Source organism: Engraulis encrasicolus, chromosome 10 (assembly GCF_034702125.1).
Source record: "Engraulis encrasicolus isolate BLACKSEA-1 chromosome 10, IST_EnEncr_1.0, whole genome shotgun sequence".
Classification (NCBI taxonomy): domain Eukaryota; kingdom Metazoa; phylum Chordata; class Actinopteri; order Clupeiformes; family Engraulidae; genus Engraulis; species Engraulis encrasicolus.
Genome location: NC_085866.1, coordinates 3455858 through 3474193, shown reverse-complemented (window position 1 = coordinate 3474193; position 18336 = coordinate 3455858). Strand labels below are relative to the sequence as shown.

Here is an 18336-nt window from a genome sequence, read left to right as displayed (position 1 = left end):
CCCTGAAATACTGTATGGTGAAAGCCAATACATATGGTCTCATGTTTAAGTCATTTTGTAAAAGAGCTCTCCATTTTGTCTTAAAATGTATTTTTTATGTTGTAGGGGATGTTGAAAGGATCCAGTCTGATGGAAGACCACACACGGATGAAAAGAGATGCACAGAAAGAAGAGATGATCAACGAATGCACAACTTTCAGTGCCCCCATTGTGAAAAGAGTTTTCTTAAGATGGGAGCTCTCAAGAAACACCAGGTGATCCACTCAGAGGGAAAACCATTTCAGTGCTCTGATTGTGGAAAGAGTTTTAGTCACACTGGTAACCTCAAGAGACACAAGAGAATCCATTCAGGGGAAAAACCATTTCAATGTTCTGATTGTGGAAAGAGTTTTAGTCAAATGAGCCATCTCCGCCAACACCGGATGATCCACTCTGGGGGAAAACCATTTCACTGCTCTGATTGTGGAAAGTGTTTTAGTAGCACTCACGACCTCAAGAGACACAAGAGGATCCATTCAGGGGAAAAACCATATCAGTGCTCTGATTGTGGAAAGCGTTTTAGTCACACTGGAGATCTCAAGGTACACAAGAGGATCCATTCAGGGGAAAAACCATTTCAATGCTCTGATTGTGGAAAGAGTTTTAGTCAAATGTCTAATCTCAAGGTACACCGGAAGACACACTCGGGTGTAAAATCATTTCAATGTTCATATTGTGGAAAGAGTTTTAGTCAAATGAGATATCTCCAACAACACCAGATGAGACACTCTGCAGAAAAACCATTTCAGTGCTCTGATTGTGGAAAGCGTTTCAGTCTCACTCAAGACCTCAAGAGACACAAGAGGATCCATTCTGGGGAAAAACCATTTCATTGCTCTGATTGTAGAAAGAGTTTTAGCGACATTGATGGCCTGAAGAAACACGAGAGGATCCATTCAGGGGAAAAACCCTATTAGTGCTCTGATTGTGGAAAGAGTTTTAGTAAAATGTGTCATCTCAAGAGACATCAGATGACACACTCAGGTGTAAAACCATTTCAATGTTCTGATTGTGGAAAAGAGTTTTAGTCAAATGGGCAGTCTGAAGAGACATCAGATGCCATACTCGGGTGAAAAAAATCTGAAAAAATGTTAGTGCTGTCATTATGGAAAAAGTTTTAGTCGAATGGGATACCTCAAGGCACACCGGGTGGTTCATTCAGGTGAAATACAATTTCAGTGCTCGGATTGAAAATGTTTTAGTGAAATCGGACGTCTCAATGTACACCAGATGACATATTTGGGTGAAAAACCATTTCAGTGTTGTGACTGAGGAGGAGGTTTTAATGTAATTGGCATCCTCAAGAGACACAAGAGGATCCACTCTGCTGGAAAACTATTTCTATGTTCTGAGCGTGAAAAGAGTTTTAGTCGAATGGTCCACCTCAAGAAACACCAAATAGTTAATTCAGGGCGGAAACCATTTCAGTGCTCTGACTGATTTAGCAGAATGGGATATCGCAAGAAACACCAGGTCATCCATTCGCGTGAACCAGTATTTGAGTGATCTAACTGAGGAAAGGGTTTCATTTGAGTAAATGATCTCAAGGAAAATTTGGTGGTCCATTCTGAGGGAAAACCATTTCCGTGATCTGACTGTTGGAAAAATCCACTTTATTATTCTGAATGTGGAAAAAGCTTTCACCACAAGTTCAGCTTAAAACTGACACAGAATACATTCAAGAGAAAAAGCCCCTTTAAGTGCTCTCAATGAGGAAAGAGTTTAAAGCCAAACAGTCCACTTCAAGAAACACCAGAGGATTTGTGCAGGTTTCAAAGGCATGTTGATGTATTTAGTAAAAACATGATAATGAATTAAATGGTTAACTGCAGAGGTTATGAAAAGCAATGTTTACTGCTTTAGGGCGGTCAGGGGTAAGCAGTTAGGGCGTCAGACTTGTAACCCTTAGGTTGCCGGTTCGACTCCTGACCCGCCAGGTTGGTGGGGGGGAGTAATTGACCAGTACTCTCCCCCATCCTCCTCCATGACTGAGGTACCCTGAGCATGGTACTGTCCCTCCAAACTGTTCCTTTGGGGCGCCATTGGGGGCTGTCCCCTTGCACGGGTGAGTCATAGATGCAATTTCATTGTGTGCAGTGTGCTGTGGACACTTGTGTGCTATGGAGTGCTGTGTCACAATGACAATGGGAGTTGGAGTTTCCCAATCGGCTTTCACTTTCACTAATCATATTGTTGCGCACAAGTTCACAACCAAGTTATTTTTCACAGCTACCCAGATCTGACTTCTACCAGACATTTACATTCAAGGGATAATTTGAATGGAACCTGTTTGACCATGTGTAGTAGACCATATCTCACCCATGACATCATGCTGCTATGCATCAACATTTATGGACAGATTATAATAAAGGTAAATTGATGTCTCCATCTGCTAAAGGTTATAAAGCCATTTCTAAACCATTGGGACGTATGAGAACAACAGAGAGTGCCATTATCTAAACATGGAGAAAACATGGTGTAGTGGTGAACATTTCCATAAGTGGCTGTCAGACTAAGGCTCTGATTACATGAATTAATTTCATTATTTTGCATTGCCGGCGTACTGCAAACTACTTACGTTGACACACAAAGTTTCTCTCCTCTCCATAAAAAACTACTCTCAGCCTGCCTCTCCGTATTGTCCACATGGATGAAGGAACATCACCTTCAGCTAAACCTCGCTAAAACTGAACATCTATCATTCTCTGACCACAGCCTCTTTTCATGCCTTTTCTCACTGTTCAATATGAAAAACATCAGACCGTACCTGACCGAATATGCCACTCAGCATTGGTCAAAGGCGTCTGCTAATTGTAAAGTAATGTAATGTATATGCGGATCGGCTGATTCACTAGTCTGTGCTAGCTGAAGTGAAGCACACCTGTTTGTTTATCTTCGCAGCACTCAGGGCTAATGGTAAGGAGAGGGACCAGTTGGTATTTAATCCCTCAGAAGGAGTTATCTCTCTCTCTCTCTCGCTGCCCATTTTAATAACAGTCTGGTTTGTGGTCCTGAGCTGTGCTCTTTGTTCTTCAGGCGAGTAAGTTTAGTTTTCTACTTACATTTTGTCTTTTATTTTATTAATTTCATAGGCTTGTAACATTTTGAAAACTTCAACTTTATTTTGTTTTATCTTGTTATTTGCTCACTTGGACTGCGAATAAAACACCAGCCTTGCACCGGAATTGCAACCTTTAGCTGTGTCATAATTTTGTCACAGAACCCTTGTTACCTATGGGTTATCATATCACCCATTATGATAATGGGTTATTACAAGTATCTATGTATGTGTGGCACCATTTTAGAAAGTGTTATTTAGGAATATTGTGTAAATGCCTGGAACACCCCTGCATTGTGTGCACTGTGGTATGCTCCGCCTGAGTGTGCAGGTACTGTTCATAATGATGCCAGTCTCATTGCTCTGTAAATAACTCTGCTGTATGAGTTTTTACTTTTGAACTATTATTGTGAGCCTTTGGCTAGTTAAAGTTTGTGCATTTTGCTTTGATTTATGGTAGCCTGTTTATTTTTCTGTTCTGTATTTTTGTGTGTTTTATACATATTCTTTATATATATATTTCTACTAGTGCTGTCAATCGATTAAACTTTTTTGTCACGATTAATCACATATATGCCTGAGTTACCTCGCCATTAATCACATTTTAATCACATAATTATATCTGATTGAAAATCATTTTCATAGGCTGCAGATACAGGGTGGCAGTAGTTCAAGTATTGCCTTGTATATGAATGTGTACCAGTGAATGGGATTCCTGGTAGTCAGTGCAGGCCATTGAACTCTGGCATACAGTTCACAGTGATGTGTTAGAGCCTTACAGTTAGAGATGAACCTTGGGGCACCAGGATACACAGAGTCTATCTTAGTTAATCTTTTGCAATGCAAAAAATATTGAAAAGTAATTCAATTTCAAAGTATTTCATAGAAAGTGGAGAAATGTCATGTTAAAAAATATCTGTCTTTGGAAACTCTGTTCTGTACAAACTAACAAATTATTGTCAATTCACCTTTGCTGAGCATCCTAAACTAATATTTGAAATGGAATTGCTTTTACCATTTTTTTTTTGTTTAAAATTGAAGGGGATGCACAGTGTCCTCAAGCATTTTTGGCCATTACAGTGAAGTGCAATTCATTTGAATAATTTACTAATTACTCATTTTCTCATTCTTAAGAAGGCACTACTATTTTTATGAACATAACTGTAGATATACCTAACCTTAAATTACATACTAGTAGCGGCCTATTTCTTGGGCTTAACTTCTCTACTACCCGCCGTATGGAGTTGCTGCAGCAGTTGTAAAGTTCTTGGTTGAGCCAGAGCTTGCAGGCAGGATTTAAACATCCCATTTGCACCTTCTCCTCTATGTTTATTTAGGCCCTATTTATTTCTCATTTATTTTATTTTAACACAACAGTGAACATGTGATTAAATCACTAAAGGGTTGGCTATGCAATTGTTCAAATAATGATCGCATTTTTCCAATCTTGGTGTCAGTTTGCGAGTCAACGATGACGTTGAGTCAGTCGCTGTCTTTTCTCACTCGTTACAGATTCTCTGTCCATAGATGAAAACTAAGAGAAGAGAGAACAAACCCCCAATGGCTATGTTCAACTGAGCACCATCAGATGTATGAATGATGTCCATACACAGGGGACTAGTTCCCATGAGCCTTTGCCTGACTAGTTTACATTCCAATGGTCCTTAATTAGTGGTGCATCAAGGGAGCTTTTGGCCCTTGATATAACCACTATAGAGGGTACTCAGACACCTATATCAAGAACAGTTGTTCTCAACCTTTTTTTTAAACAAACCTATTGCGCGGGATGCGTCGTGTGTCCACAAAATTAAATAATCCATAACGGTAGTGGTGCCATCACGATATAGCCCTATTTTCCACTCTTCTGCGGCCGATGCATTTGAATGGGCTGTCCGACTCGTGGTTGATTTACGATTGATGGACCTATCAAGCCTCCAGGTGATTTCTCGTAGAAAAGCAAACATTGCATTGAATGGGTCAACAATGTTTCATGTTATATGGCAATCATTCATTTCATATGTTGAACAGCTGACAATGCACCTGGTCGTGTAATGCATTCATTAATTATGTGCTTGGTCTTTGTCAATATCCTGTAAAATGACTCTGCGCTTGTCTTATACCAACACATATGTCTTCTACAATATGGTAGCCCAAGTAACATGGACTCTGATTAATTTTCGTCTCAGGAAGAATATGGTGACTTATGGGCCCCTTTTTTGTTGTTGGTTTTTGTTGTTGTTGTTGTTTGTTTGTTTGTTTGTTTTATTTGTCTGCTCTTTTTTGTCTATTGTGTATTCAATCCTTCATGTTGATTGTTTGGTATTTGGGGGGGGAAAAGTTCCATAAATAAACATTGTGTTTTCCAATGCAATGTTCGCTTTTCTTTTTTTTAGTCACTGTCCAGCAGCTAAATTTGATTTACTTCACAGTGTGATGTGGCATAGCCTACATGCTAATGTAGGGCCTATCCCTTCACTAATAATCTTTCCCTTGTCAGTTTTCTGTCGCAATTGGGCCATCAATTATAAATCGAGTGGGACAGCCCATTCAAATGCATTGGCAAATGCAAGTTGCTCCTGGTGGCAGGGTGGTACCCTGTGTGGCAGCCACTGCCACTAATGTGTGAATATGAGTGTGAATGGGGTGAGTGTGAGGCACACAATGTAAAGCACTTTGAGTGCTCGAAGGAGTGGAAAAGCGCTATACCAATGCAGTCCATTTACCATTGGCCGCAGAAGAGTGGCCCAACCACGAAAAGCCGGGCAGTATCGAGATGGACGTTATAGATTACAGTTCGGTGATTCGTGGCCACGTGACGAAATGGCGAGTAGATGCTAATCTTAAAAGCTAAACACAAACTCACTAATGGGTTAAAGTGTTTTGTAAGTTTGTCTTTTCTAGCAGCCAGGCTGAAATTTCACCAGCATTTGGCTGGTTGGCTGGTGTTGATTTAGAGCTTGCTGACAACGCCCCCCTTAAATGGACCACCCCCATTGAGAAACACTACTCTAGAAGGAGCAGTGAAACTCCTGGACAGCAGAGGAAATCTTTCTGGTCTTTCTCAGTACAATTCTACTGTATATTTCGGAGTTGACCCTGTCACATACCCACTGTATGACTATGACTGTAGTCCACCCAACCCCCCCTCAACGACTGTGCCGACCTTCACCTCTCCACCCAACCCCCTGATGGCTGTGCTGACGACCTGAGCACCACCAGAGGTGTGAATGGCATCCATACACAATGGGATTCATTCCCACAATGCTTTGCATATCTAGTTTCTACAGAATGGGGTCTACAGTATTATGGCCATAATAAGCACCACAGGCAGTCAGTCAGTAGGCCATCTCTTGCAGCTTGGAGCAGTTAAACTAGTGTTGAGGAATCCTGTGTTAGTCTTCTCACTATTGTCGTACATTGTGACTTTAGTAAAACACACAGTTGAGAATTGACCTTACAAAAGGGACTGTGGTCTGCAAGATCCGTCTCAGCCAAAACAGAACTAAAATGTCATCAAAGCCTGCTAAATCTGTGAAAGAGGAGACAAAAGAAGAGGATTTTGATGATTTCTTATACTCTTACTTTGTGGATGTGAAGCCTGAATTACCACAAAATATCAAAACTGAAACGGAAGACTCACCAACTGCCTCTGGTCAAGATTTCCTGAACACCAATGATATCAAGGAAGAAGTGAAGGAAGAAGACGTTGGACAGCACAGTGATGGCGGATCTAATGCAAAATGTAAGTCAACAATATTTCACCGTTTTATTTCCACTGTCTATACACCCGTCCCCAAAAGAGTTGTCGCCTTTCCATCTGTTTGGAATAACAGCTAATATCCTGACTTTCAATTAATCACTTGGCTTTAGAAGTCACTCATATGAAAGCTACAACCCTCCTGAATGAAAATGTATGTACAAAAATACATTTCATGAGCCAAAGAAAGATTGACCCTTTATTGAACACAGACAGGGCAGATTTTCACAAGACAAAAGTTTTGTCGCCTATCGAACATAATGTGAAAATGAGCAGATAAGTCACTTCAAAACACTTCAAATACGCAGATCAGATGTCATACTTAATCACTGAATCACTCCCACCTCTTCGGAAAATCAACTTTGGCCTTAGATATATGTTTAGGGTCATTGTAATCATGGAAAGCAGCACAATGAAAAACAATGAAGATCAATGAGAGATGTTCACATATTCGCTATTCGTAGAGCAATACATGTTTAACTTCATGTAACCCGTCGGAATAGGGCTTTAGAGAGGGAAAATTGTCTGTCGACTGTGTTTTGAACATATTCCTAAGAACATGATGAGATGTTGTATGTGCAAGCATACAGATAAAAGCTATAAAACTTAATTGATTCTAAATTCTAAAACTGAATTGATTAAGGTCTTGTGGTGAAAGCTCTGAGGTCTGCAGTTAGTACAATACTCTAAAAATGGCCATCAACTGTGTTCCCCCTCTGTCAACTGTGTCACGCATTTGATTGTGACAATTGTTATGACACAGTTGTTATGACTGATTATGGTTTTGTTGTTTTGTGTGGGCGCGCACATCCAAAAACACTTAGTGTCAGACAGTTGAAGGAGCCGGAGGTAGGTCTGCACACTGCCAATTGACTCCAAAAAATTAACTTTATTTTTAACAAAGCAACACTGAACCCTGGATCTTCATCAGGCAGATTATGGCTTTCTCTTTTAATATGCTTGTAAATTGACGTAAGTGCTTTCTAATAAGTGTGTTTCTAATGTGTGGTATTTTTTATATAGGCCTATGCTTAATATAATGTAACATTTTTCTGTAACATGATTCACAGAATCTACAAGAAAGGTTGTTTTAAGTAATTTAAGATCAGCAATTAGTTGGTTTGGACTGTCAAGGGTGTATACCATGGTGATATCAATGTTATTTATTGGGGGGTACAGAAAATGCTGGGGGGAAAAAGCCTAAAATACTGTATGGTGAAAGCCAATAGATATGGTCTCATGTTTAAGTCATTTTGTAAAAGAGCTCTCCATTTTGTCTTAAAATGTATTTTTTTATGTTGTAGGGGATGTTGACAGGATCCAGTCTGATGGAAGACCACACACGGATGAAAACAGATGCACAGAAAGAAGAGATGATCAACGAATGCACAACTTTCAGTGCCCCCATTGTGAAAAGAGTTTTCTTAAGATGGAAGATCTCAAGAAACACCAGGTGATCCACTCAGAGGGAAAACCATTTCAGTGCTCTGATTGTGGAAAGAGTTTTAGTCACACAGGGAGCCTCAACAGACACAAGAGGATCCATTCAGGGGAAAAACCATTTCAATGCTCTGATTGTGGAAAGTGTTTTCGTGAAAATTGTTACGTCAAGAAACACAAGAGGATCCATTCAGGGGAAAAACCATTTCATTGTTCTGATTGTGGGAAGAGTTTTAGTCAAATGAGCAATCTCCGCCAACACCGGATGTCACACTCTGGGGGAAAACCATTTCAGTGCTCTGATTGTGGAAAGTGTTTTAGTCGCACTCACGACCTCAAGAGACACCAAAGGATCCATTCAGGGGAAAAACCATTTAAATGCTCTGATTGTGGAAAGTGTTTTCATCAAAATGGTGACGTCAAGAAACACAAGAGGATCCATTCAGGGGAAAAACCATTTCATTGTTCCGATTGTGGAAAGCGTTTTAATCAAATGAGCAATCTCCGACAACACCGGAAGACACACTCAGGTGTAAAACCATTTCAATGCTCTGATTGTGGAAAGCGTTTTATTCACACTGAAGACCTCAAGAGACACAAGAGGATCCATTCAGGGGAAAAACCATATCAATGCTCTGATTGTGGAAAGAGTTTTAGTCAAATGAGCAGTCTCAAGAGACATCAGATGACACACTGAGGTGAAAAAAATCTGAAAAAATGTTAGTGCTGTCACTATGGAAAAAGTTTTAGTCGAATGGGCCACCTCAAGGCACACTGCATGGTTCATTCAGGTGAAATACAATTTCAGTGCTCGGATTGAAAGGGTTTTAGTGAAATCGGACGTCTCAATGTACACCGGATGACATATTTGGGTGAAAAACCATTTCAGTGTTGTGACTGAGGAAGAGGTTTTAATCTAATTGGCATCCTCAAGAGACACAAGAGGATCCACTATGGTGGAAAACCATTTCAATGTTCTGAGTGTGAAAAGAGTTTTAGTCGAATGGGCCACCTCAAGAAAGACCAAACAGTTAATTCAGGGCGGTCACCATTTCAGTGCTCTGACTGATTTAGCAGAATGGGATATCACAAGAAACATCAGGTCATCCATTCACGTGAACCAGTATTTGAGTGCTCTAACTGTGGAAAGAGTTTCATTTGAATAAATGTGGAAAAAGCTTTCACCACAAGTTCAGCTTAAAAACTGACACAGAATGCATTCAAGAGAAAAGCCCTTTGAGTGCTCTCAATGAGGAAAGAGTTTTAAGCCAAACAGTCCATCTCAAGAAACACCAGAGGATTCATGCAGGGTCAAAAGCTCTTTGATGTATTTAGTAAAAATGACAATGAATTAAATCGTTAACTGCAGATGTTATGAAAATCAATGTTTACTACTTTAGGGCGGTCATGGGTGAGCGGTTAGGGCGTCAGACTTGTAACCCAACAGTTAACGGTTCGTCTCCTGACCCGCCAGGTTGTTGGGGGGAGTAATTGATCAGTGCTCTCCCCCATCCTCCTCCATGACTGAGGTACCCTGATCATGGTACTGTCCCGCCGAACTGTTCCCTTGGGGCGCAATTGGGGGCTGCCCCCTTGCACGGTTGAGGCATAAATGCAATGTCATTGTGTGCAGTGTGCAGTGAACACTTGTGTGCTATGGAGTGCCGTGTCACAATGACAATTGGAGTTGGAGTTTCCCAATCGGCTTTCACTTTCACTAATCATATTGTTGCGCACAACCAAGTTATTTTTCACAGCTACCCAGATCTGACTTCTACCAGACATATAAATTCAAAGGATAATTTGAATGGTACCTGTTTGACAATGTGTAGTAGACCATATCTCACCCATGAAATCATGCTGCTATGCATCAACATTAATGAGCAGATTATAATAAAGGCTAATTGATGTCTCCATCTGCTAAAGGTTATAAAGCCATTTCTAAATCATTGGGATGTATGAGAACTGTTGGAACTGTATTTTATTCTATATGAAAGCAAACATGTTGCCGTGGCACAAATGTGCCCTTTCACATTCAAGAATTCCTGTTCAAGGCTGCAGAAGATTACTGGACTGTGCGAGGACTTTATCTGTACCAGAACAATGGAATGCCCAAACACAACAGAGTTGCATCTCCACATGGCAGGCCAAGGACTGTGTGTTCGTTGCCTGATTATCATAGACTTGCAATCGAGATTCGATCTGCAGCGCCGCCGAAGGTGTTGCGTCACTAGGAGGGCGCAGCCTGGCTAGTGTGTTCATGTGTTTGTGTGTGTGTGTGTGTGTGTGTGTGAATGAATTAATCTCTATCCGGGTACGCCCCCCTTTTCCCCTTAGCGGATAAGAGATAATTGTTATCAGGGAAAATCCTTCAATAAATATGACTTATGGCTATTACATCGTTTAGAACGAGTGGGGAAAATGGTAGCTGACGGTTCTCCCCATCCGCTCTCCAAGCCGGTTTGAAACTTAATTAAGGATTCTCTGTGTCTTTCATTTCAGGTGTTTCATATTTACAAATGTTAAGGGTTTGAACCTAACATTTACTTGGTCCTTCAGAACCGGATCCCAAGATACCCGACGATTCCAGCACGCGAGGAGGGAACCAGGAAAGTCTGTGGCCACAGCACTAAGACCCGTTTCCGGGACTGGTCTCTCCCTCGCAGGCTGGGATCCGACGGTTGACGGGAATCTTGAAAAGACCAGAGAATCGTGAGTAGGCCTACATTTTTATTTTTATTTAAAAAGGATTGAATGAAAAGACGGTAAAATAAGAGAAGACAAAACCCTGACAATTCTAGACTCTATCAGGTAAACGTAAAGGGAGGGCAGACTCCCCTAGTACGAGAAACTAGTTTAAATTCTGTGTTCTCTGCGTTGAGAGAAAGTGTGCGTGAAAGGATTCGTATTACCACTCGGTAATACGTTTCATACCAATACAACAAGGTCCAAATAGCGAGTCTTTGTGGAAGCCTGTATGCAAGAAGATTCCACCTGTGAGGTTGAAGTGAATCTTACCACAAACGATCGTTGATCGCTATCTTGTTGAAAAGTGTATCCAACAATAGAGGCACTGTAGGTGTTGTGACGTTGGACTAAATTCATAGAGACAAAATGGGGGGCAGTAACAGCAAAAGAAGTGAAAAGTTCCTTGCTGAAATGCAATGCAAGGACTGGAAAATTGTGCATAAAGAAAATCCTAGTGCAGTAGCACCGCTGTGTTACTGGGTAAAAAACTATGGGTTTAATGGAAAGTTGTCTACAACAAACCTAACATTTATGGCCTGGCCAGCAGGGCCAACAGGAACACTACAATGAACACCAAAACTATCACGGCCAACGTCGAGGCCAACACCAAAATTCCTGACTAGACCGAGAGCACCAGTATCGACCGTACGGGCATGACCCCTCGGCCGATGACTGGTTTGATGATAATGAGGAAACGGACGGGGATGTGGAAGAGGTAGACGTCGTTCTAAACTTAGAGGGATTGGTTTACCAAGAAAAAATTAGACCTGAAATTACCCTTCTGGTCAAAGGGACCCCCGTACGTTTCCTCTGTGACTCTGGTGCTAAAAAAAAAAAAGGCAAATGACAGCCATTTGGATTACTCACTGAGCAGTTAATGTCTCAGATAGCCTACCATATAATAATAATAATAGTAATAATAATAATAATAATAATTGTATTTTATAACACTGTCATACAAGGCAAGTAATATGGATATCTGTTTGTCTGTCTGTGTGGGCCCTATTTGTTGTATGAATTGTCCTAGTGGGACACCCCACTGTGTGTGTGAGAAAGATTGTATATGTGTCTGTGGAGTGTACGTGTGTATCTGTGGAGTGAGTGCCTAAATATGTCTGAGAGTGGAAGAATTTTTTTTTGAGTGTTTAGTGAAGGTACTCTATTGTGTTCAGAGTTAGCTGGAGCTTGGGAGTGCACATGTTGAAACAACATTTTTAAAATAAGAATAAGCCTTTTATTTTATTCTACAATTCAACTTTGAGGTGTAGGATTTTGTCATGATTTTGTTTTTCCACACATTCTTACCCATTTATTTTTGATTAGGAGAAAACGGGGTTGTGGAGTTATGTTGTTTCTTTACTATTTTCAATTGAAAGTTAACATGTTAATGTTTAAGCCTTTAAGACACGGCATTATAAATTAGCTGTTACCAGAATGGCAATGACCAAGTCATAATGTATTACTAAAGGCCCCGTGCACTGTCATGGTAGTGTAGTGTAGTTGCAAAAGAGTTTGCTTTCATGATTTACTGTACAAAAAAGTCTTTGTTTCTTCTAAAGAATAGATGAAGCTTTCTCCTTGTTCTTATTTTTTTTGAAAGAACAGTGGGTTTGAGATCTTGAAATAACGCAGGCGTTATTTGATGGCCCAAAGGTGTTGTGAGTAAACCTAATTTGGACCTGGTCTGAGAGTTACACCACATGTGCTGAACATTTCTAGAAATTTAGGTTGTCATTTTGTTTTGATTGACTCTTAACTATGACTTATTTCTTTGTTTTATTTCATCGAATTTCTTGCCTTATTATGTTCTATTTTGATGAGTTATTGATCAATGGATCATGGGTTTGGTTTAAAAAAAAAAAAAAAAAAAACCCTAAAAGTTGGGTAGTAGTACTCAAATACATTTCCAATGCAATTATGATCTGGAACTTTATTTTAATGACAATGTTGACTCTGATAAACCAGAAAAAACTAGACTCTGAATACACAGAGGCGCTTGACAAAATCACCCCAGCAAAGATAACAGTGTCCTATGTGTAGATGTTTACATTAGCTCGGATAGATATTAAAAGGCTCAGAGGCTCTCTCTAAGTAGCCCAAGGTCTTCTGCAGGCAACCCTTATCAGACACAGCAGGCCCAACTATAAACATGCAAATTTCTGTGGCAGAGACAGAAAGACACTTAATAGAAAGACACCTCCAACAGTGTATGCTAAACCACCTGTTTGTCACTGAAAAGACAATAAGAACTAAAAAAAAAAAAAAAACTGAACACCGACCTAGATAAACAATACCAAAGCTTAAAGTTATGTTAAATATCTATCATTGTCATTAGTTTAATACTGTAAGTGTGAACATTGCTTCACATGGTGTGTGATGAGACATGTCAATGTTCTCTATTTGCTTTTAAAAGTTTGAATTTGATGACGTTGGGATCCTTATATTTTCATTTGTTTGATTTATAAACAAAGAGACAGTTGTCTAACTCTGTCTTTTCATTTCAGTCGTCAACTTGCAATCAAAGTGAAAACTGATTGCCAATAAGGTTTTAGTTCCGTTACAAAATGTTTTATGTAGCCGATACATGAAGTCAATAATTTTTTGCTCTGATTTGATTTCAAATTGATCTGGCTTGAGTGTACATGAAAGAAAGTTGTTTTCCCTATAATACTTTTTTTTGGTGTTCTTTGAGGAACAGGCCCAGTGTTATGGAACGAGCTGAAACACAGCTGATGTGAATGGAAAGAACCTAGACAATACCAATGATCGCTAGGTTAAGTGAATTTTGTTTTTAATTTGATGAGTTTCACAAGATTTTTCCAGAGTTTGTTTTGTTTCAATTGGGTAATAATTTTAGTTATAACACTTGATAAAATGACAACTGTTTATTTTTTTTTTTCTTTCTTTCAAACCATGGAAAGTTTGACCTAAAAGTTAGACAAGGTCTGACCTCTATACCAGATAAAGGGTCTGTCTGGTTGTTTGTTTCATTTTTCTTTTAAAGTTGCGTATTTTACAATGGCAGTTGTGTTTTCTTTCTTTTTATCTCTTACATTTTGATTGGTTCATCTAGTGATCTGTATGTCTGGGTGATGACAATGCATTGGATTATTGGATTATTATTGGATTCTCAATAATAATCCATTATTGGATTCTCAAATATTATTGGATTCTCAAATATTACTCATACTCAAATTTTTTATTTTTACAAAATACATTTTTGAATGTACTGACATTATTGGCAGGAGTTGGGCTAGGCCCCTATATCACCATGACCTCATGACAAAAGGACAGTGAGGACTGCATGCCAATATATTTCAGTTCTGTTACAAAGTGATTTATGCAGGCCTAACTATCATGTAAAGACAGCCAATACTATGGGTATAGTCATTTTGTACGGCATGCTTAATGTTTCTTCTACATTCTATATTGGATGAACTATGTGGTCAACACCACATTTTGTCAGTTTGCGTTTATCGCCTATTCTGTAAGGAACTCTAATGTAAACGTGAGCCACAATAGTCAGATACTGACCAGAGTAATTTTCTTTTTCATAATTTTGCTCTTGATAAATTGTTGTTCCCCGGGAATGTAGAGCTATCTATTTTATTTTGATTATAGATTATGAGAGAATGGTTGGGCGGCTTTGGGTTTTGTTTTGTCTAAACTAACAAAACATTTTTTGTTTCTTCTCTATTATAATGCTCTCTAATCTGTTACAACTGCGCACCTCCTCCACACTAATGTCTGTGTGTGGATGAGTTGACTTCTGAGAGCTTATTATTATTTTTTTAAACAAATGTTTGAAAAAGCCTGCCTTGATGTAGGCTATGCGAGTGATTCTCTGATTCGGCTACACTTTTAAGTCCGTGGATTTGATTTGCCAATTCCACTAACTATTAAGATTAAGCTTGGCAATTTGTTTGTTTGGCACTATGTAAACATCTAGGTCATTTAGTTGGGAAAAAATACTGATAATTGATTTTTTGCTTTTGCCAAAAGCGTAGGGGAATCGTAGAATCACTCATGCACCTATGAACTGGAGGGTGTTGGAAGATGTTTACTTCTCATCATTTACTGTGCTCAAAGTCTGTTTCGGAAATTACTTAAGTCTTATTGAGTCATGTGGATGGCACATGTCTCAAACAGGAGAGATATTTTAGGATTAATCAGTGCATTAAACAAATATGTGTATAGGGCACATGTTAAATGAAACCTTGTTCTGAAACTTCACCCCTTAACCTAACCTAAAACAAACATAAGAGAGCTACAATGTGGAATCAAATTGCATCAGGGTTTGAATCATTTGTATGTTGGTGGTGTACTATAAACAAAAATATGGACAGAATGAACAACATCCACTATAAATGTGCAGGCGCTGGGCAACAAAACTGAATTCGGGTTCAGGGCCATCCATGAACAACTGAAGGCAACCTGCCTAATGGCATTCCAATCTCGTATTTCGGTTGATATGCTTTTGGCCGATAGGAGTGTGTGCTCTATTTTTGGTTATCAATGTTGTTCCTTCATACCGAACAATACGGCAGCTGACGAAAGTGTCACCAGGGCGATAGAGGGACTGGGATCCCTCAACCAAAAAGAAAATGAAAGACCACTCCAGGGTCGACACTTCAGTGTGGGATGGTTTCTCTGAAATGTTGGCAAATACAGACAGTTGGCAGCGTCCATAATCATGTCTATTGCAATATTTGCGGCGATCCTCACGTTATGTGGATGTTGTTGTATTCTTTGTATTAGAGTGTTGTGCACCAGATTTAGTACCACTGCCATTGCACAAATGGAAGAAAAAATGTCAAACCTATATGCTCTTCTAACTAGACAGGATAGTGATGTCGATGACACTAGATGATGTTGTTGGTGGAGACCATGAGCCTCCACACCAATCTGACGATTCCATCCAGGTCCCTGATCTGTTCCCTGACCCAGGGGATTATGCTCGGGGCCTCTAAGTGTACCTATTTAAAGAAAAAATCATTTGAAGTCATCACTGGATGATGTTAATGTTTGTCTCTATATAGAATAAACAGGGGGAAATGTTGGAACTGTATTTTATTCTATATGAAAGCAAACATGTTGCCGTGGCACAAATGTGCCCTTTCACATTCAAGAATTCCTGTTCAAGGCTGCAGAAGATTACTGGACTGTGCGAGGACTTTATCTGTACCAGAACAATGAAATGCCCAAACACAACAGAGTTGCATCTCCACATGGCAGGCCAAGGACTGTGTGTTCGTTGCCTGATTATCATAGACTTGCAATCGAGATTCGATCTGCAGCGCCGCCGAAGGTGTTGCGTCACTAGGAGGGCGCAGCCTGGCTAGTGTGTTCATGTGTTTGTGTGTGTGTGTGTGTGTGTGTGTGAATGAATTAATCTCTATCCGGGTACGCCCCCCTTTTCCCCTTAGCGGATAAGAGATAATTGTTATCAGGGAAAATCCTTCAATAAATATGACTTATGGCTATTACATCGTTTAGAACGAGTGGGGAAAATGGTAGCTGACGGTTCTCCCCATCCGCTCTCCAAGCCGGTTTGAAACTTAATTAAGGATTCTCTGTGTCTTTCATTTCAGGTGTTTCATATTTACAAATGTTAAGGGTTTGAACCTAACAAGAACCACAGAGAGTGCCATTATCAGACACGGAGAAAACATGGTGTAGTGGTGAACATTTCCATGAGTGGCTGTCACACTGAGGCTCTGATTACACTACACAGTCTCACCCCAAGTAGTCAATATCTGAGCACCTTTGACCAGACTGCAATTTTTGACGTCTTGGGTATTCCTTCCACGTCACATTTTGACTATGTCCTGAAAGGCACCCCCTTGTAGCAGCATAACGTCAAATTGCAGTCTGGTCCAAGGTAGTCAGAAATTGACTACTTGGGGTGAGACTGCGTTGGATTACATGAATTAATTTCATTATTTTGCCATGTCGGCGTATTGCGAACTACTTACGTTTACACACAAAGTTTCAGTCCTCTCCATAAAAAACTACTCTCAGCCTGCCTCTCCGTATTGTCCACATGGATGAAGGAACATCACCTTCAGCTAAACCTCACTAAAACTGAACATCTGTCATTCTCTGACCACAGCCTCTTCTCATGCCACTTCTCACTGTTCGATATGAAAAACATCAGACCGTACCTGACCCAATATGTCACTCAGCATTGGTCAAAGGCGTCTGCTAATTGTAAAGTAATGTAATGTACTGTATCTGCGGATCGGCTGATTCACTAGTCTGTGCTAGCTGAAGTGAAGCACACCTGTTTGTTTATCTTCGCAGCACTCAGGGCTAATGGTAAGGAGAGGGACCAGTTGGTATTTAATCCCTCAGAAGGAGTTAGCTCTCTCTCTCTCTCTGCCCATTTTAATAGCAGTCTGGTTTGTAGTCCTGAGCTGTGCTCTTTGTTCTTCAGACGAGTAAGTTTTGTTTTCTACTTACATTTTGTCTTTTATTTCATTAATTTCATAGCCCTGTAACATTTTGAAAACTTCAACTTTATTTTGTTTTATTTTGTCATTTGCTCACGTGGACTGTAAATAAAACACCAACCTTGCACCGGAGTTGCAAACTTTGGCTGTGTCATCATTTTGTCACAAAACCCATGTGACCTATGGTTTATCATAGGGATGCACCGATACCACTTTTTTGAAAACCGATACAAGTACGAGTGCATTAATGTGTGTACTTGCCGATACCGAGTACCGATACCGATACCTTTTACCACCAAAATACAATGAAAATAAATGCATGGCCTTGTTTTCGTCCACCTGTGATAGTTTTATTGTCCATTTCAATGTAGATTTAAATGTTGGTAAATGTATGAGGTGGCACTTTTTTCCATGCTGATTTCAAGTCCACAGACCACGACAAGATTTTGCATTGTTTTGAGTAATAGTAGTACTCGTAGCTGGTATCGGCAAGTGCTTGACGAGTACGAGTACGAGTACGAGTATAATGAGCAGTATCGGGTGCATCCCTAGTCTATCATCATAAGTATTTACGTAAGTGTGGCACCATTTTAGAAAGTGTTATTTAGTAATATTGTGTCAATTCCTGAAACACCCCTGCATTGTGTGCACTGTGGTATGCTCCGCCTGAGTGTGCAGGTACTCTTCATAATGATGCCAGTCGCATTGCTCTGTAATTAACTCTGCTGTATGAGTTTGTACTTTTGAACTATTATTTTGAGCCTTTGGCTAGTTAAAGTTTTTGCATCTTGCTTTGATTTATGGTAGCCTGTTTATACTGTCCTGTATTTTTTGTGTGTTTT

At 39.8% G+C, this 18336-nt stretch overlaps 1 protein-coding gene across 1 annotated transcript; it reads left to right on the top strand.

Moving 5' to 3' along the window:
• Positions 1–230: 230 nt before the first annotated feature.
• On the top strand, positions 231–956 carry LOC134456407 (zinc finger protein 583-like). Its single transcript, XM_063207771.1, has one exon. It carries the CDS (start codon positions 231–233, stop codon positions 954–956), a length of 726 nt encoding a protein of 241 aa, XP_063063841.1.
• Positions 957–18336: the final 17380 nt, after the last annotated feature.